General features: G+C 38.7%; 2 protein-coding genes across 2 annotated transcripts in view; one reads left to right on the forward strand and one right to left on the reverse strand.

The window, feature by feature from the left end:
• Positions 1–3,728, forward strand: part of Smp_068240 (putative zinc finger protein) — a gene marked incomplete at both ends in the record, with an annotated part of 4,566 nt that extends 838 nt beyond the window's left edge. The window contains one exon of the mRNA XM_018789102.1: positions 2,155–3,728. Coding sequence (XP_018654579.1) covers positions 2,155–3,728 — 1,574 coding nt within the window. The remainder of the gene's footprint in view (positions 1–2,154) is intronic.
• A 5,105-nt stretch (positions 3,729–8,833) lies between these two features.
• The window catches only part of Smp_068250 (putative protoporphyrinogen oxidase,chloroplast/mitochondrial precursor), a 17,911-nt gene continuing 3,346 nt past the window's right edge, over positions 8,834–23,398 (reverse strand). Inside the window, exons 2-4 of the mRNA XM_018789103.1 lie at positions 15,094–15,183; positions 10,700–11,393; positions 8,834–10,040 (exon numbers count right to left, since the gene is read on the reverse strand). Of these exons, the coding sequence (XP_018654580.1) occupies positions 9,069–10,040; positions 10,700–11,260 (1,533 nt within the window). The 5' untranslated portion in view covers positions 11,261–11,393; positions 15,094–15,183 and the 3' untranslated portion in view covers positions 8,834–9,068. The remainder of the gene's footprint in view (positions 10,041–10,699; positions 11,394–15,093; positions 15,184–23,398) is intronic.

Consider the following 23,398-nt stretch of genomic DNA (forward strand, 5'->3'; position numbering starts at 1 on the left):
TCCAGCTGACGAGTCCCAAATAGGACTATACGCGCGTCCTGGACTCCACTGCTAGCCACTATCCATCTTTGTTTACCATGCTTGTGAATTTAGGCTATATCGAGGCAATACGCACAGTATGCACATATGCCAATTAGAGACTGACCAGTTGTAGTCCTAAAAACATCGATGGGAAGATTCAAACAAACACTACTAAGTAAATTCTGAATATATTTTATAAGAAAGTAGCATAGCTAATAATAATGACTTAAGAACAATCGAAATTTCTTGACTTTTGTTTTTTTTCCAGACCACTAACGAACTTTCATACATTTGTATCAGAGTAGTTTTGTCAAGGTCCCGTTCTACATAAAAACCCAAAAAGTTTTATTTCATGGTGTTAATTTTGTAAATAATATGACAACAAAAGTTGCATAAATTCGTAATTGATAACATATCGAATTCATCTATGTATTTGTCAAATTACAATATCTTTTATTTATTACGCATTACTGTCTGACATTTCATCTTCCATTAATCCACAGACAGTTATCATCGTTTCCTCTAAAAAATCTCACAGAATAATATTGCTCAGTAGGATAGTAATATCTCTTCCAACCAAACATAATCACGTAAATCTCAGAATCCACTACATGATGACCACTTTTTATGTACACATAGATCAAACAGTGTTTTTTATGCCTTAACCACTTAATCCAGTGAAAATATTTTTGTCCTACATACATTCTGTTTATATATGTGTGGATTTTCATAATTTAAAAAAATCCTCTCCACAGGAGATTTCATAAAGGACAAGAGATTTCCGTTTGATTCACGAAAAAACAAACATCATCAGGTCATTAGGAATTACGTTCTTATAGATAACCTGTAATCCTTATGTTTAAAAGTGATAATTAATTTACAGTTTTATCTGCTTCCTTTGTTTTAGTGGTTCACTGTTCTTTCTTGTCTATAATGTTTAAAATAGGGCTGAAATGAAAAAAAATGTCACTTCCACTTTTTTACGTTACATCTCAATTTGTTACAAAAGAATCGTTGAATTGTACTTATGTGCACGTATACGACTTCATTAGAAACAAAAGATTCTCTTGACTTTGTACTAAAAAAAATGAGGATAAGGTTGAAATTGAAATATACAAACTGGATGAACAATACCAGTTATTCAGTTGCTAAGCTAATATAGAACGTTGCCTCATTATATTTATACTACTTTAAAGTAGTTCAGAGAGCTTATTGAAAAAATAGCCTTTTTAATAGTACCTAAGGGTGACTCGCTAAACTATGCAAGTCATTTATACCAAGCTATGATCAAATGACCAGGTCGGTTAAATGGGTAGTAGACAAAAACCCATCTGTTGCTCGCAACCCATCGACATTACATTGGGAGAAACGAATATTTTTTACATTTTCATTCTAAGTGCTGTTTACGTTCTGAAAGAAATCAGGTTTTAATCGCAAAGTTTGGAGATAAACATATTCAGTAGAAAAGAGGACATTAGTAAAATCTACTTCATAGTAAGTCTTGAAATGGAATCACTCTTCCCATAATTGTAAGTAGTTTTCTGTCTGAAATATTAGTCACCCAATATTCTAATAAGATTTGCAAAGATCCACAGTCAAACTCGATACTTCAGTTTTTTGATAATTAGATTCAAATTTTACCACTCAGTTTATGATGAGGAAATATTTATTTTAGGTGGAGTTTTGTTCTCTGATCTGGATGGTTTGGTTGTGGAGCTTTCATTGTTCTTCGAAATAACATCAACAGCACAAACTCCAGGTAGAAGGTAGGTTGCTGAGAGAACAAAATTCCACCTAAATCATCCACCTGAGTTACAAATTTTCTCCACCATCTCAAAATATTTGTTATTTACATGAACGTTCTTTGTACAATAGCTTTTTTTCGAAAGGATACTACTCGTAATTTACAGCTTTTGAACTTTCTCACATCTTCATTTGGTTTACTCAACTACTTAAAAATTATCTGGATTTTCATGAAAAATAACTACGAGTTAATAGAATCTTAAACAAATTTCTATCAACTCTTTTTCTATCAAGTATCACTATAGATTAATACAGAATATAAATTATCTTTATACATAACAGTACTATTTAATATCTTAACAATTTTAATTTATATTTCCACATTTTTAGAAACTGTTACTCAGCGCAATATTTACGCGGAAAACCTGAAATTGACATCGGAACACTTGAATTCGAACTCTTTACTGAATAATTTAGCATTATGGAATTTGTTTTTTGACGGATGTTCTACTAATTCACTTGGACAAAAAGATCCTACACAACAATATCAAGTCAATAATGATTATTACCGTAATGATGATAAATTGATATCTACACAAGACATGGCAGCAGTTAATTCATCAATTAAACCTATTGACTTATCAGTACTGTCAAGAGATGGGGATTCAAGAGAGACTATGCAACAGTGTGGAACCATTAATACCTTGTCTGTCGACCAGCCACCAACAAAAATAAATGAATCGTTAATTGCAAATCCTTATTTAAATAATTACTATAATCCAAAGGATATTTCATCTATATTGAATACACTGAAAAACTTATTGAGCATAAATAATCCTTATATGGAATTAATGCACCAGTCGTCTGTGATAAGTAATTTAAACACGTCACAATCCAAATTTCCTGTGGATCCCTCTTTGTTTTCTACCAAAAGTAATATAAGCGATAATGACAATCATGATTCGGTAGTTAATGTTTCTCAAGATGAACAACTAAACGCATCATCACCTTGGGTTAAAAAACCTAGATTTTCAATCTTGGAATTAATTAATACACCAAAAAATGTAGTCGAAAATTCTACACCTGATCATAGCACCAAAGTTTCTGGTACTAAGAAATCAGGAAATAACACAAGAAATAAGCGTTTCAAATGTCGCCTATGTAATCACACATTTTCTACACAAATTAGCTTATTAAAACATATAAATAGTTTGCATACTACTCAATATTTGAGCCAGGCAAATTCACCAGATGTTCCTTTAACTTCATCATCAGTCAATGTAACAGAAAGTAATGAAGTAGTGATTCATGACAACAAAAATGGCAAAGCATATCAAAATATGTGTGGCATGAATAAATCACGAAATGTTTTGCTAAATACTGGTGGTAACTCATCAACAGGGCTTAGTGTTATTTCTTCGATCTCTAGCAGTAGAAACAAAGATGGTAATAGTGATTATTCAAGTCAAATGAATTCTACAATGACCTCAACAACAACAGTGACATCTGTACCGAATCATCATTATGGTCATCCATATTTCTGCCATTTGTGTAATAAAGTCTATTATTCAATGTCCGCATTGAAAATGCATGTACGTACGCATACATTACCGTGTAAATGTAATTTATGCGGCAAAGCATTTTCACGTATGTGGCTATTAAACGGACATTTAAGAACTCATACAGGTGAAAAACCATTTGCTTGCATGATATGCACGAGAGCATTTGCTGATAGATCTAATTTAAGAGCACATATGCAAACACATTCTGAAGTAAAACGTTATCAATGTCTACATTGTGATAGAACATTTTCGCGCATGGGTCTATTAACTAAACACCAAACCACTTCATGTCTCCAGCAAATGAAAAAATCAACAAAATCACGAAATATTAGTAAAACTGGTGAATATATATTTGACAATAAAATTGTACCTGAATCGAAAAAATTAAGACATATTTATTGAAAAAAAAAGGAAAATGTAAAACAAGTCACTCTTAGTGCAATATTTATTACTTCTTCACTATTTGTTTTATCATATATTTAAAAGTTGATATTGAATAAAAAGAAATGTCATTATGATCACTTTTGATTCTTTTCTGAAACTTCTACCTATAAAGGTTCTTATTCAAAGTGGATATGAAAGGAACACAAATTAATAAAAAGCTACACTCAGTAAATGTAATAAAGTTCAATATTAGGTAAATAAATTTGGATGTTTTGTGAGAAGAAGGATAAGTACGGGAGAGTTTTCGGTGTAATAATTAAACTAAGTGACATATAACGATTAATTATAGTTAGAAAATGTCACATGAATAAGTAAGACCAAGTATAACCTTTAACTAAGCAGTAAACTTAGCATGAAAATAGGGGCACGAAAGAAATACCCCCTAAGGATATCAATGAGAATCTCGTACAGCAGCTCATCTATATCATAGAAATAATTATGTTACCTTACTATTCTGACCAGTATTATATCGAGATAATTTCACATTCATGAGTTGTCCCATTTCTTCAATTCCCCTAGCGTGAAATTTATATAATAAATGTATTTTTATCAAAATCATAATCGAATATTTGAGAAGTCAGTGAAAAATCACGTGTTGGGTAATTAGAGCTACACTATGCTCTATAAACTCAGTTCCTAATATACTATATTTTAATTGAGAAATTATGCCTTCACTGTAGTCATTTGAGTACATATAATATTCACCTCAACCTTAATGTATACTGTATCATTATAGCACCACAACCACTTCCTGAATGAAGATCATGAGATTCACATCTTTCTTATCATCAGTTAAAACTCTTTGATGAAATAACATTCAATATAATAACTCGACATCAATAACCCACCGGTCCTGACATAAAACCACTGATAAAAAGAGATTTAAAATTTAACAATTAAAGTTAACTTCAATAGTTGAGATCATGAATCAATTGAAGCTAGACCACCATGGAAAACCTGGAAGCGCTGGACGGCCGTTTCGTCCTGTTGTGGGACTCCTCAGCAGTGCGCATCCATGATCCCGTCTCGTAAGATTCCAACCCAGGACCTATCAGTCTCGCGCGCGAGTACTTAACCTCTAGACCGCTGAGCTGGCCGGCATCCAACGGTGTTAATGTCTAACTTCAACTGATCCACGAAATTGAGCGACAATTTCGCCATTGTCTTCAGTGAGTTACTATCTCACAAGAGACCTAGTTGATCTCCACTGGTCACTGCTTCTCACTGGAACTCCAGGAAATACCACAATAGGACGAAACGGCCGTCCAGTGCTTCCAGGTTTTCCATGGTGGTCTAGCTTCAATTGACTCATGATCTCAACTATTAAAATTACTATAATATCCACAAAAACCCCTTCTGATATTAATTAAAGTTAACCTAAATAAATCGCATGCCACTGACCTTTTTTTATAAAAAGACATATCAAAACAAACAAGTTTAACCGCACAAAGTAATGTTAAATTATAACTTTAATTTCACATAAGTTTCCTTAGTGAACTACTAGCACTTATTATTAAACTGGTTGGTTTCTGGTAATATTACCCATGAACGTAGTTTTCACAATAGATTAACATCAACTGAATAACCTCTGTCAACTTATCAAAAATTAAACAGTTGTTTTGTTTCGATTTAGAACTTCACAATAGTGTTCATCATTGATTCTATGGGAACTAGTTGAAGAATATTAAGTCTCACATGTTACTTTTACTTGAGCAATTAAACCAAGACCTGATTAATTTCAGTCAGATATATTGGAAAGGATGCATGACAAACATTTACAATAACTAAATAATATATTTGTAATATCCCAATGAGTAGAAAAATTAGATTTTCTGACGTTTCGTGACTCAATGTAAGCCACTTCTTCAGAGAATAAATAACCAAATTAACATTAATCCAAGTTTAAATAGTACAACGGAATAATCCAAGAATATTAGGTGATCAATTAAAAACAATAACTCTTCGTTTTCAAGCATCACTCCTCTCTCAATACCAGGGAAAGTCTTCAACAGGGTATTGTTAAACAGAATGAAGGATTCCGTAGACGCCCGACTTCAAGATCAACAGGCTGGATTCCGTAAGAATCGATCGTGTACAGACCAAATCGCAACTCTACGTATCATTGTGGAACAACCAATCGAATGGAATTCATCACTCTACATCGACTTCATTGACTACGCGAAAGCATCTGATAGCGTGGACAGGACAACACTATGGAGGCTTCTTCGACACTACGGCGTGCCTGAGAAGATAGTCAATATCATACGGAATTCCTAAGATGGATGGAACTGAAAAATCGTTCATGGGAACAACTCACAGACTCATTCGAGGTAAAGATAGATGTCAGGCAAGGTTGCTTACTCTCACCCTTTCTCTTTCTCCTGGTAATCGACTGGATCATGAAGACGTCAACATCTGGAGGGAAGCCTGGGATGCAGTGGACAGCTAGGATGCAGCTGGACGATTTAGATTTCGCAGATGATCTGGCTCTTCTACCATACATGTAACAACAAATGTAAGAGAAGACGGTCAGTGTAGAAGCAGTCTCAGCAGCAGTAGGTCTCAATATACACAAAGAGAAAAGTAAGATTCTCCGATACAACACAAAATGCACTAATCGAACTATACTTGACGGAGAAGCTTTGGAGGATGTGAAAACCTTAACATATCTGGGCAGCATCATCGATGAACACGGTAGATCTGATGCAGATGTGAAGACACGGATCGGCAAAGCAAGAGCAGCATATTTACAACTGAAGAACATCTGGAACTCAAAACAATTGTCAACCAACACCAAAATCAGAATTTTCAATACGAGTGTCAGGACAGTTCTACTGTATGGGGCGGAAACCTAGAGAACTACGAGGGCCATCATCCAGAAGATACAAGTGTTTATTAACTTCGGATCCACTGGCCAGACACCATCAGCAACATTCTACTGTGGGAGAGTACAAACCAGATTCGAGTGGAGGAAGAAATCAGGAAGAAGCGCTGAAAATGGATTGAGCACACTTTGAGGAAATCACCCAACTGCGTCACAAGACAAGCCCTCACGTGGAATCCTGAAGGCCAAAGAACACATTACGCCGAGAAATGGAGACAGACATGAGGAGAATGAACAAAAACTGGATAGAACTAGAAAAGAATGCCCAGCACAGAGTGGGTTGGAGAATGCTGGTCGGCGGCCTATGCTCCATTGGGAGTAACAGGCGTAAGTAAATAAGCTGTTTCTGAAGTAATAGCTGGAAGTTATCAGCATAATTACATGCAGGTTTGAAAACTGCATCTGCTGCTCTTCCATTCCCTGCCAGTTTCACAGCGAATTCACTTAATTACTCACTTCTACCCACACATAAACCATTCTCATGAAAAACATTGAAGTCTTTAGTTCTACTATCTCACAGAATTTTTTCACTTATAAATCTAAATAAAGCAAAAACAATCATAGTAGAATAATATAAATCCATTTATTTTATGAATTCCCGTCAGCTGCTTACAACCTAGAAACAATAATAATAACTTGGTAAAACCGATGTACAAATTGTATAGTATATTAATGAAGGCATTAAATAGTAGAAAAATTATCTGTTCTAGAATTGAACAATTATGTTAACTCGAGTGAATACTTTCAAAATGTTTTAAGGTACATGAAGATAAGTTTGTGCATAGGGAAAATTAATGTCAAAAAGTACTCACTAACAACTACAGAAATGGACAGACCAAAGGAATAAAGCTAAAAAACGCAAAAATGAAGGAAAGAATTTATAACTGAATGAAACAGGACGCTACGTACATGACTGACATATTTATATCATGAAAGGAGGGGAATCCCATGACGATAACTGATCCTTATTACGATATAGGGGTACACTTTATTGCAAGATCGGATAAAGTCAAGTGAATTTGAACAGATTAATATCAGGAACAGTAGATTTACTTGACGACCACTTAACAAGCATTTGTTAGCAAAATAATGGAATACTAATTTGAGATGGCAGAGAAAATGTAATATTCACCTGGAACTAGTTTTCCTTCCTAAAGGACATTGGGGGTATCGAACAGTCAAAGATCAAGGACTTTATAAAATGAGTCAGACTAACAATTTTAAGTTCCCTTTGTAGAATTGCACCCCACAATTGAAGAACTGAAGTGACTAGAGATTTAGGTTTGCTAGACAATACAACGTACTATAAACAAAGATGGATAGTGGCTAGCAGTGGGATCCAGGACGCGCGTATAGTCCTATTTGGGACTCGTCAGTTAGATGTACCTGTATCTCAGAGTTGATATTCACTCTGGGACTGGAACCCAGTACCGTTCGCTTCAAATGCCGTCGCGTTATCCACTTAACTACTGAGTGCATAATATGCACATATGATCAATTGCAGTTCTAAACGTCAATGGGAATATTCAACCAAATAATATCAAGTGAACTTAATACAACGTACTCTTAACGTAGTTAGCTTATGCAAGTGACCTGGTACGACTGAGGGTTGGAAGAATCCACTCCCCCTTTTGAAACGCTGTCATGCGGCCACAAGTATGTAGCCGTTGGCAAGGAAGTCCTATTCACTACCTTCTCATGTTTAGAAAATTGAGATGAAAAGCTGATATCTAGTGCTTAAACCGGATTGGTGGGTATGGAAGATCCAACTAAGCGAGTTGGTAAACCCTGATTCTAAACCTATGGTGAACATGGACCCCAGGATCCTGAGGGAACAAATGGTGTATCAACCGATTCTTCGTCACCGGCTACCACAGGAACGCATCTCCCAACCTTGCTCCATTGGCTTGTGGATTAGACCTCTAGGTCAAGAGGTAGGGTAGTGGTCCTCCTAAGAAAACTGTTTCGGTTCGGTTTGATAACTAACTCACTTTCCTCATTGATAATCAAGATCTGTCAGTTTTGTAGTTTTCTTCCCATGCCAAACAACTTCTAATTACAGAAGCTCCCTTATCAAGGGATACCCACCTTCGTCACCAATTATTCAATTCAGTTTCCAAAACACTCCGTTCAAAAAATAACAAAACACTTAGTGGGGATTTATTTCCACTATATGATAACCATTCTAATGATAAACTACAATTTTGCAAGATCCTACTAAGTGCTGAAGAAAAGGATGAAAATGTGGTAACTTTAATATAAAAACCGGAAACAGGTTTTTTTTTAATGCATATGGTTTATTTTACAGCCATAATCTTCTAGCAGACGTCTTCATACTTTAGTGCTATCAATAAGTAAACTATTGTACATAATTTGAAGGTTTGTGAACAGTAAATGTTTTTAAAAAACTATCTTCAGGAAGATGAACTGAACTCTTCTGCAACTGCACACGCAGCGCTATAGACAGCATCATTCAACCCAACCCCATCGTACGAATTACCAACAAGATATATACCACTTCGGCCAGAACTATGGCCACTCGAAATTCGCCGAATGCCGTTGCGCAAATTAGCCATATTAGTTAAATGACCTGGAGGATACTGGGGAATACAGTTACGGAGAATACTAATATGACGACCAACAATGACCGGATCCGGTATTTTAAGATGGTTTATAAGGACGGTTTTTGCAACTTTTTCAATGGTGTTTTCCAGGTGCTCTGAGGAACCTAAACTTGTGGAGGCTTCGAGCCATTCACGAAGTGGTTTCATCATCACTGTATATCGTAATTTTTTATTAAATCCATCCAATTTCGGGAATGCAAAGGAATCGTATATTACACCCAAAATATGCTCATCTTCCGTACGCGGTACTAAGTGCCCGAACCCACGTACTAAGGGAGTAAAGGAGTCATCTATTTCTAGGACAGCACTGACAACACTTCCCCATGGAATACAGTCGGGTTTCAGATAGCTTAGAATATCAGTAGTCAGTATGTTTTCCAAAATACTTGCTGTAGTGAAGGATGGGCAGCAAAAAAAGACTATATCAGCTGTATTTTTTTCTTTGTCGTTACCATTATCACCGATGCTCTTGTAAGTATACTCAAAGCAACCATTTACAGATTTTAATTTTTCAACGGAACAGTTTAACTGCAAATCGATATGTGGATGTTTCCTACTTAAATGATCTACAATAGTGTCAATCAATGTCTCCAATCCACCTGACAAAGTCCAAGCAATCGCATCAGATGGAATCAAGTTATTCAGTTGCGGGAGTTTGTCGTCAATCATATTTGGTATAACGATACGATCTAAAGATCGGTTTATCCGTGAAAGTAAAATCCCGAGAATAAGATTCGGTCCATATTCTTCCCACTTCACCATCTGAAAGAATATACAATAAGATGATGTCATAAACATTTAGTCAAAAAAAAACAAATGGAAGCATTAAAAACCCATAACCTGGTAAACTAATGATTTAAACAACCTACACAAATACCTGGAGATTAAGCTTCATCAGGTAGTCGTCTCAACCACAACTAAGCTGAAAAGAACATCTTACTTGAAGGATGATGTCGATTAATATTTCTTCTACATACAACATACACAGATATTCAAGCTTCCTAAAGTTGGTTAATGATTTCTATAATGGAAAAGTTGATAGTAATGAAAACGCTCAGAAAATAAACCTATTTCAAAATTACGTCGAAGTAACTTAATAGCACTCCTAGAAACTGTTTTACTTGAAACTTACAGGATGTTGAAAGGATTAATACACTATTTCAGAAAACAGTTGTTACGAAAGCAAATCAAATTATCTATTAATCTGTTAGATGTATATGCTTTGAAAAACTGTAAAATATCTCTGAAAAATCAATAGTGATTCTGAACCTGCCACTTTTTCAGGCCAATAATCTCGAACATCATATTTTTCAGTAGATGCGATAAATAAAAATGAGAATATACAACAAAAACTGTAGGGAATATTATAATTAAACTGTTACAGTTGTATTCTTGAACTTATTAATAAACAGGTGACTTACCGTAGGCAAACAAGCACGAGCACTAAGGTTTCGTGAATCAGCAGCAAAGATACCCCTCATCAGAGCACTGCCAAAGTAGTCAGCAAATTCGGAATCAAAACGAGAGCGAAGGAATTCATCAACAGTCCAGTCTGACTGAGACGGTGGGCGTCGAGAAAATAACCGCCTGATGATTAAACTACAAGTGGACCTAGTGAATGGTTTTAAAGTGGAGAAATTGAAGGCAGACATTGGCAACAGTTGGTCATTTATATACATTAATTGCTTCGCTCCATCTGTACCCTGCCTCATCCAAACAAGTGAGCTTTCAAGATGCAAACTTTTTACTATTCTCATCAAAAGACCTGATGTGGCAGATTTTGCACGAGCGCTATGTGGACCGATTTCATAGATTGATCCAGTATCCATATTTTTAACCGACTGAATCCAACCACCCCACCTACTGCTACTCTCCAAAACTGTTAAACGGTAACTTCCCAATGGTCGAGTTAATGAGATGAGGTAAGAAGTAACTAAACCGGATAAACCACCACCGACAATTAAGTAATGAGGAATACGCATTGGAAATTGTTTTCAGCGCTAAAGGTATAGTTCCTATTATGTTGGCTGATTACATACACAGAAACTTGTTTTGTAATCATAAAACAAATGACAGATAATGTAGTCTTGTTAGAGGTTCAGTTTGTTGGGTTATCTAAAATGAAAGAATATTATAGGAAAGGGGGAATTAATAAGTAACTTTTAGTCTCAAAAACCCAATTCGAAATGAGTTACGAAATTTATGGGCCTTAGGAGCTTTATGGGTATGTTATAACTGTTATATATTTCTCCTTATTACAATCCATCTATTCCTATTGCTTAGTATTCTTGGACACCAATACACTCGACGAGTCCCCAAATCAGAACACGGTTGAACAGGGAAGAAATTATATTCCGAATAACAAGGATAGATGGAAGTAAGAAGCGCAATAAGAAATACGTTAGTATATTTATAGTTTTTACATGAGAAGACTCTAGAGTCTTCTCCTAGCATCGACTAGCGCTGATTGGATAAGAATTAGCTAATCAGCGTGCAGCAATACAATCATGCATGGAACATGCTTTAATCCAATCTATGTCCCGCTAACAGGGTAGTACCGAGCAAACCAGGTGACAAGCATTATCCTTAAATAAATGAACGAACGAGTACATGGTATACTTGTTTGACAAAAGTGAATTTTTCAGTTGAAATCATGAGTCGATTGAAGCTAGACCACCATGGAAAATCTGGAAGCACTGGACGGCCGTTTCGTCCTATTATACGGCCTATGCTCCATTGGGAGTAACAGGCGAAAGTAAGTAAGTAGTAAGGGACGTCTGAATGTGTGTTCATGTTCTAGGACCTGACGTAGAAAAAATATCTGGTCTATACAACCACTTCCAGGTCGGAAACCAGCTTGGTTTTCTCTAGTCTGCTCTTCACGAGCTTTGGTTAGGCGCCGAAGTATTATTGAAGCTAATATTTTAGATACTATATTAGTCAAACTGATCCCTCTGTGAGTGTTACGAGAAGACTTTTTCCCTTTCTTATAGACTGGTACAATCAGTGATTGGGACCAGTCAGATGGAATTACGTCCAGTTCCCAGATTCTACCTAAGACCTCAGTTAATCTCGCTGTTAGTACTGTACCGCCATCCTTAAAAGTCTCAGAGGTAAACCTGTCAGGGCCTGCTGCTATCCAACGCTTCAGACTTTCTACAGCTTTTTCAACCTCGTAAAGAATTGGAGGATTTACTTTAACTTGCCATTCAGGTTGACTGGGTATCGTGGGAAACCGAAGTGTGGCTGAAGGCCAGTTGAACTGATCCCTAAAGTGTCCTGCCCATCAATCTAATTTCCTGGATTGAGAATGAATAATATATATCCATTTTTTTCTGAGGTAGTTTCGCTGACAGTTGGGTTCCTAATACCGGTTTCTTTAACAAGTTTGAATAGTTGTCTGCTGTTGCCGCTGCCTTTTTACATCTCTCTTGCTTTCGCTACCCACCACTGTTCACGATCATTGCGTAGGCTTCTTATTAGCCTTCGCTTAAGCTGACTCCGCTCTTCGTTGTGCTCAGAGCCAGGTGGGATGAGTTTTCGAGCATCTATCAGTGCAGTAGATGCTGCCGAGATCCATTGTTTCTCCCTAACCTTATGGTTTACCTTACTAGCGGATATCACTGCTGTCTCCACAGCTTTTCGGATGCCATTCCACGCTCCCTCGGGGTGGGCACAACTTACATAGCTGCCTAACTGTTTTTCCAGTTGTTCCTGAAATATATTCTTAGCTTGCCTATCATTAAGTAGAACCCTAAGAGGTTTCCTTGCAGCGTCTTTCCTAAGTCCAGTAAGACACGGACAGATAAGTGCTCGCACTAGAGCATGATCTGAATCTAAACATGTGCTCCAGAATGAGAGACAGTCTTCTACCCAGCCCCTCCATCAGTGGGACGTTGGGACGAATTCGGGGGTCGCCATGCCAAAAGATGTTTTCCCTTATGCTTAAAGTTAGTATTTGCAAGAAATAGGCGTTTATCTGAGCACAGCTGCAACAGACGGTCGCCATTACCTGTTCTTTTAGCCACGACACCATAAGATCCACCCACGTATCTTTCCCTTTCGCTTAGTTTACCTACTTGGGCATTAAAGTCACCAGCCACTATTACTACATCAGAACGCCTAGCCTTTCGGAGAAGGTCGGAAAGTTTCCTGTAAAACTCATCTTTTACATCATCTGAACTGTAGTCAGTGGGAGAGTAGGCAGAGACGACGAAGAGGCAACGACGAGTTTCCCTATCTTTTCGAGTCCTTACTGATCCGTTTAGTCGGACAGCGCATAGACGACTGTCTACTGGGATCCAGTCTAAAAGAGCTAGTTCTGCCCTAGGACTCAATGCTATACCTACGCCAGCGAGGCCACGGGAAGCAGCATCAGGGCTTCCAGATACACGAAGTATGAATCGAGTTGGTTCTTTATTTTGACATGGTGAGATCAAATGAATGACGCTACTCGGATCTTGTATGGGCGTTTCGGAGACGCAGCACACATCGATGGTGCGAGATTCTATAGTCCGAGCTAAGGAGGCCTGTTGTCCTATTTGGCACAATGTTCGGACGTTGAAAGCTCCTACATGCAGTTTAGAGCGTGGTTTCAGAAGGCCAGGAATAACGTTCCGTGTACTCGAATCGGTTGCCCTAGCGGTACGAGGTGATAAATGCACGTGAAAAGGGTTAGTCGAGGAGATAAGAGAGTTATTATGAGATGTAGGAAGGATTTCAATGTAACCAACTTGGTTTCATGTGCTGTTACGGGTATGAGGGCTAATATTACTTCTCGGCTGTCCACACCGTGGAAGGGTATTTCTTGAGACCTGAAAAGGAAGTTGATCTTAACGACCTGGGAGCGTGACCACAGAGCCCAAAGGACAACTGCTTGCGGCCTTTCACGCACTGCCTTTTTGTGGGAGGTTTTCGACGTGTTAGCTCCGTTCTTGAAAGGGCCTTATCGCGGAAGACGGAAGTCCGTGAGGTAAGGTGAGGCGTGACATTTTTAGGGTCGACCTTTTCTAACCCCTTCCTTCCTTGTGAGAAAGTAGCATCGCTGCAGATGCTGGTTGTCCTAGGGAAACATCTTACTGCTGTCACACCTCCGTACAGTCAGCAGTACGAATTCGCCGTCGGACCTTGGGTTTGCTGCTTTTAGTCTTACCGCTCTTCAACCGACCTGTCTGGCATGGTATATAAATATCATTATAGCCTTTCATTTCACCTATTGACTATTATTATGAGATTTGCTATTCGTAATTTATTCTCAATCTATTAGTTTTGATCTCCCATACAGCCACTTTTGGCCTGATCTTGTATAATTGTTATTTTTCATTTTATGGCGTGATGAGGTCTAGTCTACTTGTATATAAATTACGCATGTCTGAAATATGTCATTCGTACGATGGAAGCTGATATTGTGCTCTGAAATAAATGGGCAAGGATATGTGAGGAGCCACTATATTGAGGACCAATAATGATCCAGAGTTGACTCAAGGCTGCTAGTGCTGGTTAACGTCTCATTGGTTTAGCACAGAGATAAAGTGATAGAATTCGGTATTCTGATTGACGATTTCGTCACGTGATAATTGACAGGGGCAGAAACCATAACACATGTAATTTACACACAACATATCGGCTGTCTTGGTGTAGGACAAATGTCAAGCAAAACTTTATTAGAATAGTAAGAAACTGTTAATAAAAATGATAATATACTTAAAGAATGACAGTCAGCTTATGAGCGAAAAAAGAATTCTGAAGCTAAACATCAATAAATTAGGGATCAACTCGCAATTAACAACCTACGATTTCATTTAACTTCACCTACCAGATTCTGAGAAGTGAATGTATATCATTCATCCTCAAGGAATGAGAATTATTCGGCATGTTACATGGGCCAATGCTTTCTTATTGGTTTCTATTACACAGAAGTCAAAAAAGCAAGGGTAACTGATTACTTCACGAAACAAAGTAATGCATCAAGTTCTACTGTGTTAATAGGATTGTTGATATAAAAATATATGAACTTGTTTACATTGGTCATTCCGATCACTATACATGGATCCAATACTTATAATTTTCTCATGTTTTTAACAAACTTTTTATAAAAATTATTCATCATGTCAGTAGTATACACAGAATATTTAACAAGACACGGGATATACTTTTTGATAACTTTTTTGCTGCAAGCTGATAATATCAACTGGATACCTGACCCTCGGTACAGTGTATGGCATGTGTTTGCTGTCTATCAATAAAATCAATCGTTCAAACAAATGCGGTTTTATGATCTATAATGCTACATTAAATACTACACTTAACGTCCTATCGATGTGACATCGTTCATATCACTGTATGTACATTTCACTATAGAACCAAGATTTATGTTCTTCTATGAATATGAACAAAAACACAAATGCTACGTGTAGCAGCACTTATATTTAACAGCCTCTGAGGACAACAAAGAAATTATAGTACCACAGTACTTTGCGTAATTCGTGAAGTTCTATGAGATTAAGAGGAATATACATTTATCAACTCTTACAGAGTGTCATGGAATATACATGGCATTTTGACGAACGTAGTACAGTTTTTGAACGAAACAATATTTATTTAGAGGTTTTTTATGAACACTACCACATATAACAGTCTGCACATTTCATTTATTAGACTTTCAAATAAAAATAGCTCTAAGGACAGACTAACACGCGTTGTTAATTTTAGTGTTTAATGCTTAACTAAAGAGATAAAACGAAGAAGTACTTAAAGAATATCATCAAACGTTATTTGAGGCAATGGAATGTATCACAAGTAATAACAGATAAGTGAGTGATCAGGGCTCTCTTTTTAAAATGGGTGAGCTCAAAGTACACGGAGAATGAAAAATGATAAAGCACCAGGAAATAACGGCAGAACTGTAGAAATGGCTTTTTTTAAATAAAAAAAAACGGAAAAGACAGGCTAAAAGGAGTACTCCTAAAGAGAATGAATGGATTTTGGGAAAACCCAGGCACAATACCAACGCACAAGATAGATGATGTTATGAGTTTAAATAAAAACAAAAGAGACGGGAATAATTCAAACAATTACAGAAGTCTTTCCTTTTTGACAACACTGGAAAGGTATAAGCTAAAGCGGTTTGTAACCGAATGAATGACAAAAAATGAGTTGTTACCATTAACACAATTAGGCTCCCAAAGAAGCATGTCTACAGAGCAAGTAATCACAACTATTAGGTATATAACACAATGCGCTACAGATACTGAAACCAAAATCGTTTTTGCATTTATTGACCTAACCAGAGTATTTGATACAGTTCCAAAGGAATTGCTAATGAAGACCATAAACGAGTTAAAACTACCCACAAACATACAAGAAAGTGTAGAGAAAGCTCTTGGTGACCCAAAAGGGCATCAGATAGGAACAGATTATTACTTCACAATGTACTAACTTGAAAGAATTGGCATCAAAATACCCCATAAGAAAACCAAGACGATGATCATAAATGAAGGTGAAGACGATGAAATGGTACAGACAGACAATGTAATGATCGAAAGTATGAGCTAATTTAAATACTAGGGTCCAATTGTAAGAAAGTGGTCTACAAGATGAGGCGATTCAGGAAAATGTAATTAAAGACATGCGATGATAAAAAAACAAGACCAACTACAAGGTCAGATAATATTGGCATAGTAACAAAAACAAAGCCGATAAGAACAGTAATAACACCCCTCCTAACATACGGGCTAGAAACAATAGTATCAAGCCAAAAGAATGCATCAAAGCTAGAGATAGAGTTGAACACTTCATGACGTATGGTATTAGGAATTAGTAGTAGAAAGCAGATAACAGTAAATGAGTTTAAAGAGAGTACAAAGTTACCAAATGTAGCTGGAAAAAATAAGGCAGAACAGATTAAATTAATGGTAAACACCAAAACAGGATGGGAAATATTATGCATAAGGTGATGAATAGTAATATAGAAATTAAGGACAACTCAAGGAAAGTATGCATTAAAAGTTGGTTAAGGGAAATGGAGATGAATATGGAGACGCTTAAACAACTTCGTATAGATTGGATAAGCACGCAATGTAGTAAAACTAGACAGATTTGGTACGTATAAACCGCGTATAATAGGAAAAATAGGGCTGGTATTTAATTAAATGAGACCCGTTTCGGTTTGGGCGCCCAAGCAGTACCACAGCCCCCGCACAAATCAATGATAACTGCTACTGGCCTCATTGTTATTATGTAGCACATATGTATTTGGTGTCCCTTTGAACCAATTTTTATTCGAATACATAAATAAATAAACCCAAATGAGAATTTCAACCGAATTTTCTCAATAAACAAAGAGATGAATCGTCATCATCGAGATGATCATGGTCCCCAAGTGACAGAAACGCCCATACCACATGAGTATGAATGTCCGACGAAAGACTGCTTGAAAAAGTATAAGACTAAAAGATGAAAACATGCCAACCAGAGCATGCAGCCGATAACAAACTGAACAAGATGGATCTGAACTTAGGAGACAATCCCATGGACTGTTCAAATTCAAAAAGCAAAATCAAAGCGAGAAATGATGGAAATTCAAAATTACGTCATTGCCTGTATAAGGGTCGTCAGAAAGCATTACCTATATAAGGAATAATTAGTCACTGCTATATGGTTCATTAGTGATCGGCAATCACCGGAAGAGAAGCCAAACGACGAGAACCCAGGACTAAAACATATACTGGGCCACAGTAGCTGTGCCGTGTCATTAGTAAGTGTTCCCAGGAGAGCCAATTGGCTTCACTAACCTATATAGCTGGAACGCGCACTGCAGAGATAACATGCGCTTTTGAAAAATAGCTTTTTGAGTAAAAATTAACACACTAAGCTGTTGCACATAATCTGACGACCTTATTAATTCACTGAAGGTAGATTGTGTTCCTAGATGCCTTGTCTTATAAGTGGAAAATGTGCTGTGACCATGTTGGACATTCATACAGATATGACATTGATTTCAGTAACTCACGAGGTAGGGGAAAAGTCAAAATCTAGAATTCTGTTGTTTTCGTCTTGTTGACTATTACTTACTTACGCCTGTTACCCCTCGTGGAGGAGCATAGGCTACCCACCAGCATTCTCCATCAAACCCTGTCCTGGGCAATCCTTTCAAGTTCTTTCCAGTTGTTATTCATCCTTTTCACATCTGCCTCTATTTCCCGGCGTAATGTGTTTTTTGGCCTTCATCTTTTCTGCTTCCCTTCCGGATTCCTAGTTACGGCTTGCCTCGTGATGCAGTTTGGTGATCTTTTTAATGTATGTCCGGTTCACTTCCAACGTCTTTTCCTAATTTCCTCTTCAGCTAGAAACTGGTTTGTCCTCTCCCATAAAACGCTGTTGCTGATAGTCTAGCGGTTAGGATTCCTGGCTCTCACCCAGGCGGCCCGGGTTCGACTCCCGGCGCGGGGGAGTTTTTTTTGGCGCCTTCGTGATGTTAGTCTGGCTGTAAAAGGTCGGATCTACAACGCGTCGGTGAGAGCAGTTTTGCTCTATGCCTGTGAAAACTGGCCTCTCCGAGTTGGGGATGTTAGACGACTCTCTGTGTTCGATCATCGTTGTCTCCGAAGGATTGCTGACATTCAGTGGCAACACCATGTTAGTAATGCAGAGGTTCGGCATCGTGTGTTCGGGCGCAGAGACGATAATTCAATTGGTGTCACCATCTTGAAACACCGACTTCGGTGGCTTGGACATGTTTTACGAATGTCGTCCCAGAGACTTCCACGTCGTGCATTATTTGCCGACTCTGGGACTGGTTGGAAAAAGCGGAGAGGAGGTCAGTGTATGACATGGTGTCGTAGCATGAAAGAAAGCTGCAAAGGGCTAGCTTCTGTTGGTCCTTCACGACTTCCTGGCTGGGGTCCGAGAGATGGTGCAACACAGTGGCTAGAGACGTTATCAGATATGGCTCACTTTATAAGCCAATGGCGGTCCTGCTGTAACCTTCTTCTACTTTCTTCATAAAGAGTGGCTATAACTATCCTAACTGAGAGAGCTCTTCTAGTTGTACATTCAGTTCCCCCCATCACTACTCTTCTTTTCTTTTTTTTCCTTCTTTCATATATACGCATCTTCTTCCTTCTCGCATTCTCATTATTTTGTGTGGCGCATATGTATCCGGTGCCCTTTGTACCAATATATATGTGATTAAATAAATAATAAATAAAATAATTCGACCAATCGACTTTGAGTATCTTGTGTAGAAAATTGTTTATAAATACTTGTACCTTCTTGACAATGGTCGTAATGGTTCTCCACGTTTCATCTCCGTACAGTTTGTATTGAAGATTCTCACTTTGAAATTAGTTGACAGTTGTTTTGAGTTCCATATGTTCTTCAATTGCAGAAATGTGGTCCATGCCTTGCCAATCCTCGCCTTTACATCTGCATCCGATCCTCCTTGTTTATCAATGATGCTCCCCAGGTACATGGATGTTTGCACCTCTTACAGAGTTTCGCCATCAAGTGTGATTGGGTTGGTCTTATCCGTGTTGTATTTGGGAATCTTGCTTTTTCCTTTGTGTATGTTGAGGCCTATTGATGCAGAGGTTGCTGGTACACTAGTTGTCTTCATCTGCATTTGTTCGTGTGTATGGGATATGAGGGCTAGGTCATCTGCGAAGTCCAAATCGTCTAATTGGTTTTGATCCGTCCATTGTATTCCGTGCTTCCCCTCAGATGTCGAAGTCTTCACAATCCAGTCAATTACCAGAAGAAAGAGGGAGGGGGAGAGTAAACAGCCTTGTCTGACTCCGGTACTTACTGGAAATGCAACTGTCGATGAAGTTGATGTATAGTGACGAGTTCCACTCAACTAATTGTTCGACGATGATCTGTAGTGTCGCAATTTGGTCTGTGCACGACCGATCCTTACGGAAAAGTCTTTTGATCTCGAAGTCGGGTGTCTACTGCGTCTTTCATCCGGTTCAGAAACACTCTGTTGAAAAACCTTTCCTGGAATTGACAACAGTGTGATTCCTCTGTGGTTCTCACATATGCTCAGATTTCCAGTCCGTTGGCACTTGTTTCTCTCCCAAAATCACCTTGAATAGAAGGTGAAGCATGTTTGCAGTTACTTCAATGTCTGACTTCAGTGTTTTTGCTGGTATATTGTGAGGTCCTGCTGCTTTCCCACTCTTGATTTGTCTGACGGACATCCTGATTCCTTCGATCGTTGGTGGGGTGACATCTATAGGAAGGTCTATGTGTGCTGCTCCGATTTCCGGTGGATTCAATGGAGCTGGTTTATTCAAGAGTTCCTCAAAGTATTCTACCCATCTGTTCCTCTGCTTTTGAATCTCCGTGATTATCTTTCCTTCTTTCTCCTTGACTGGTCTCTCTGGTTTACTATATTTCCCTGCTAGTTTCTTCATTGTATCACATAGTTGTTTCATGTTCCCTTCTCTTGAAGCTTTTTCCGCCGTCGTTGCTGGTTTTTCCAAGTATTTCTGCTTGTCGGCTTCAATGCTTTTCTTCACTTGCTTTCTTGCTTCTGTGTACTCAGCTTGTGCCTTGACATTCTCTGATCGTGTTTGACTGCTTTTAACTGCTATCTTCTTGTTCTTTCTTTCTTGAATCTTGTCCTGGGTTTCCCCGACCGTTGCTGCTACCTTGACGTGGTGGTCGGGATTGTCTATCGTGATGAACCAATCGAGCTATACTGGCTGGAACAATCGTTCCTCAAGGTCCTACCATGCCAGACAGATCGGTTGAAGGGCGGTAAGACTAAAAGCAGCAAACCCAAGGTCCGAAGGCGAAGTCGTACTGCTGACTGTACAGAGGTGTGACAGCAGTAAGATGTTTCCTTCAGACAACCAGCATAACAGCGATGCTGCCTTCTCACAAGGAGGGGAGGAGTTAGAAAAGGTCGACCCTAAAAAATGCACACCTCGCCTTATCCCACGGATTTCTGTCTCCGGCGGTAAGGTCCTTTAAAAAACGGAGCTAACACAAAAAGGTCGTGTATGACCGGCCTCAAGCAGTTGTCCCTTGGGCACTGCGATCACGCTCTCAGGTCATTAAGACCACTTCTAATCCAATTTCCTTTTCAGGTACCTCCGGAAGAACCCTTCCACGGTGTGGGCAGCCGGAAAGTGATAACTGCCCTCAAGACCACTGTATTCATAATCAATCTCCTTCTTTACTTCCCACTATTCGTTCTATCTCAACTTTCAGCACTAAACTTCCTCTTTCGACTTCATCCTCAAGTGTCACTATTGCCAACGATTCTGTTGCGCGAAACACTCCCAGGTCTACTAAAACCTCGCTCCAAACTACACATTGGAGCCTTCAACGTACGTACCCTATGTCAAATCGGCTAACAGGCCTCCTTGGCTAAAACCCTAGAATCTCGTACCATTGATGCATGGTGTGTCTCCGAAACACGCATACAGGATCCTAGGGTGGTCATTCACTTGACCTCACCTCACCAAAATGGAACCGACTAAATACACCCTCCGTGTATCTGGCGACCCGATGGCTAGCTCTCGTTGACTTGCAGGTGTAGGCATAGCACTTAGTACGAGGGCAGAACAAGCACTATTAGAGTAGGTCCCCGTTAACAATCGTCTGTGTTGTTCGGCTAAACGGCTCCGTAAGAACTCGAAAGGATAGGAACACATATCGTTGCCTCTTCATCGCTTCCGTTTATGCTTCCACTGACTGCAGCCCGGATGAATTGAAAGATGACTTTTACAGAAATCTCTCTAAACTTCTTCAAAAAGCTAAGCGCTCAGACATAGTACTCGTAGCGGGTGACTTTATTGCCCGAGTAGGTAGCTTAAACCAAACAGAAATACATTTAGGTGGATATTATGGTATTCTGGCTCAGCGAACAGATAATGGTGATGGTCTGTTGCAACTGTGCTCAGGCAATCGTTTATTTTTAGCAAACACTAACTTTAAACATAAGGAGAGACATCGCCTAACATAGCGACCACTTGCACCAAACCAACTATGGACTTAAATAGACCATATTGCCATCAGCCATCGTTGGAGAGCCTCCATAGAAGATTGTCGCTCGTATTGGAATACATGTTTAGACTCTGATCACACTTTAATACGAGCACGCATTTGTCTGCGCCTCACTGGACGCAGGAAAACTACACTAAGAAGACCCATTAGGATTGAACTGGAGGACGAGAAATCCAAATGTAAATCCCAGGAACAACTGAGTTCACATCTAGGCAGTTCTGTAAACGAGACCGACCCAGATGCTGCCTGGAAAGACATACGAACAGCTGTGGAAACAGCAGTCACATCTATTAGTAATTTAAACCATAGGGTTCCAAAAAACCAATGGATTTCTTCCAAGTCTATTTCACTCCTAGATTCTCATAAACCCATCCCATCAGGTTCTGAACACGACGAAGAGCGTAAACAAATCAAATGTAGGTTGATTAAAAGTCTAAGGAACGAAAGTGAGCGGTGGTGGGCAACGAAAGCAAAAGAGATGGAAAAGGCAGCGGCTGTAGGCAACACGAGGCAACTCTTCAGACTAATAAAAGAAACCGGAATTAAGAAGTCAAGTAGAAGTGAAAAGATTTCGGAAAAAAAACGAAACTCATCCGCTATCAGCCCAGACGTTTATACCGATGGGCGGAACACTTTAAGGAGCAGTTCAACTGACCTTTAGCTACTCTACAACTACCCACCATTCCCAAACAGCCTGAATGGAACATTGAAGTAGGTCCCCCGACCCTACCTGAAGTTCAAAAGGCTATAACTAATCTGAAACGAGGAAGAGCAGCTGGTCCAGATGGATTGGCTCCAGAGGTCTTTAAATATGGTGGTCCAATTTTAGCGACTAGGTTGACTAATATTCTGACTAAAATCTGAGAGTTGGACGTAATCCCACCTGACTGGTCACAATCACTGATTGTCCCAATATATAAGAAGGGGTCCAAATCATCCTGCGATAACCACAGAGGGATTAGTCTGACTAACATACCATCTAAAATACTAGCCTCAATAACTATCGGGCGCCTAACTAAGACTCGTGAACTGAAAACACGAGAAAATCAGACTGGCCTCAGACCTGGTCGTGGCTGCATCGACCACATATTCACCATTCGTCAGGT

Source organism: Schistosoma mansoni, chromosome W (genome assembly GCF_000237925.1).
Source record: "Schistosoma mansoni strain Puerto Rico chromosome W, complete genome".
Lineage (NCBI taxonomy): Eukaryota > Metazoa > Platyhelminthes > Trematoda > Strigeidida > Schistosomatidae > Schistosoma > Schistosoma mansoni.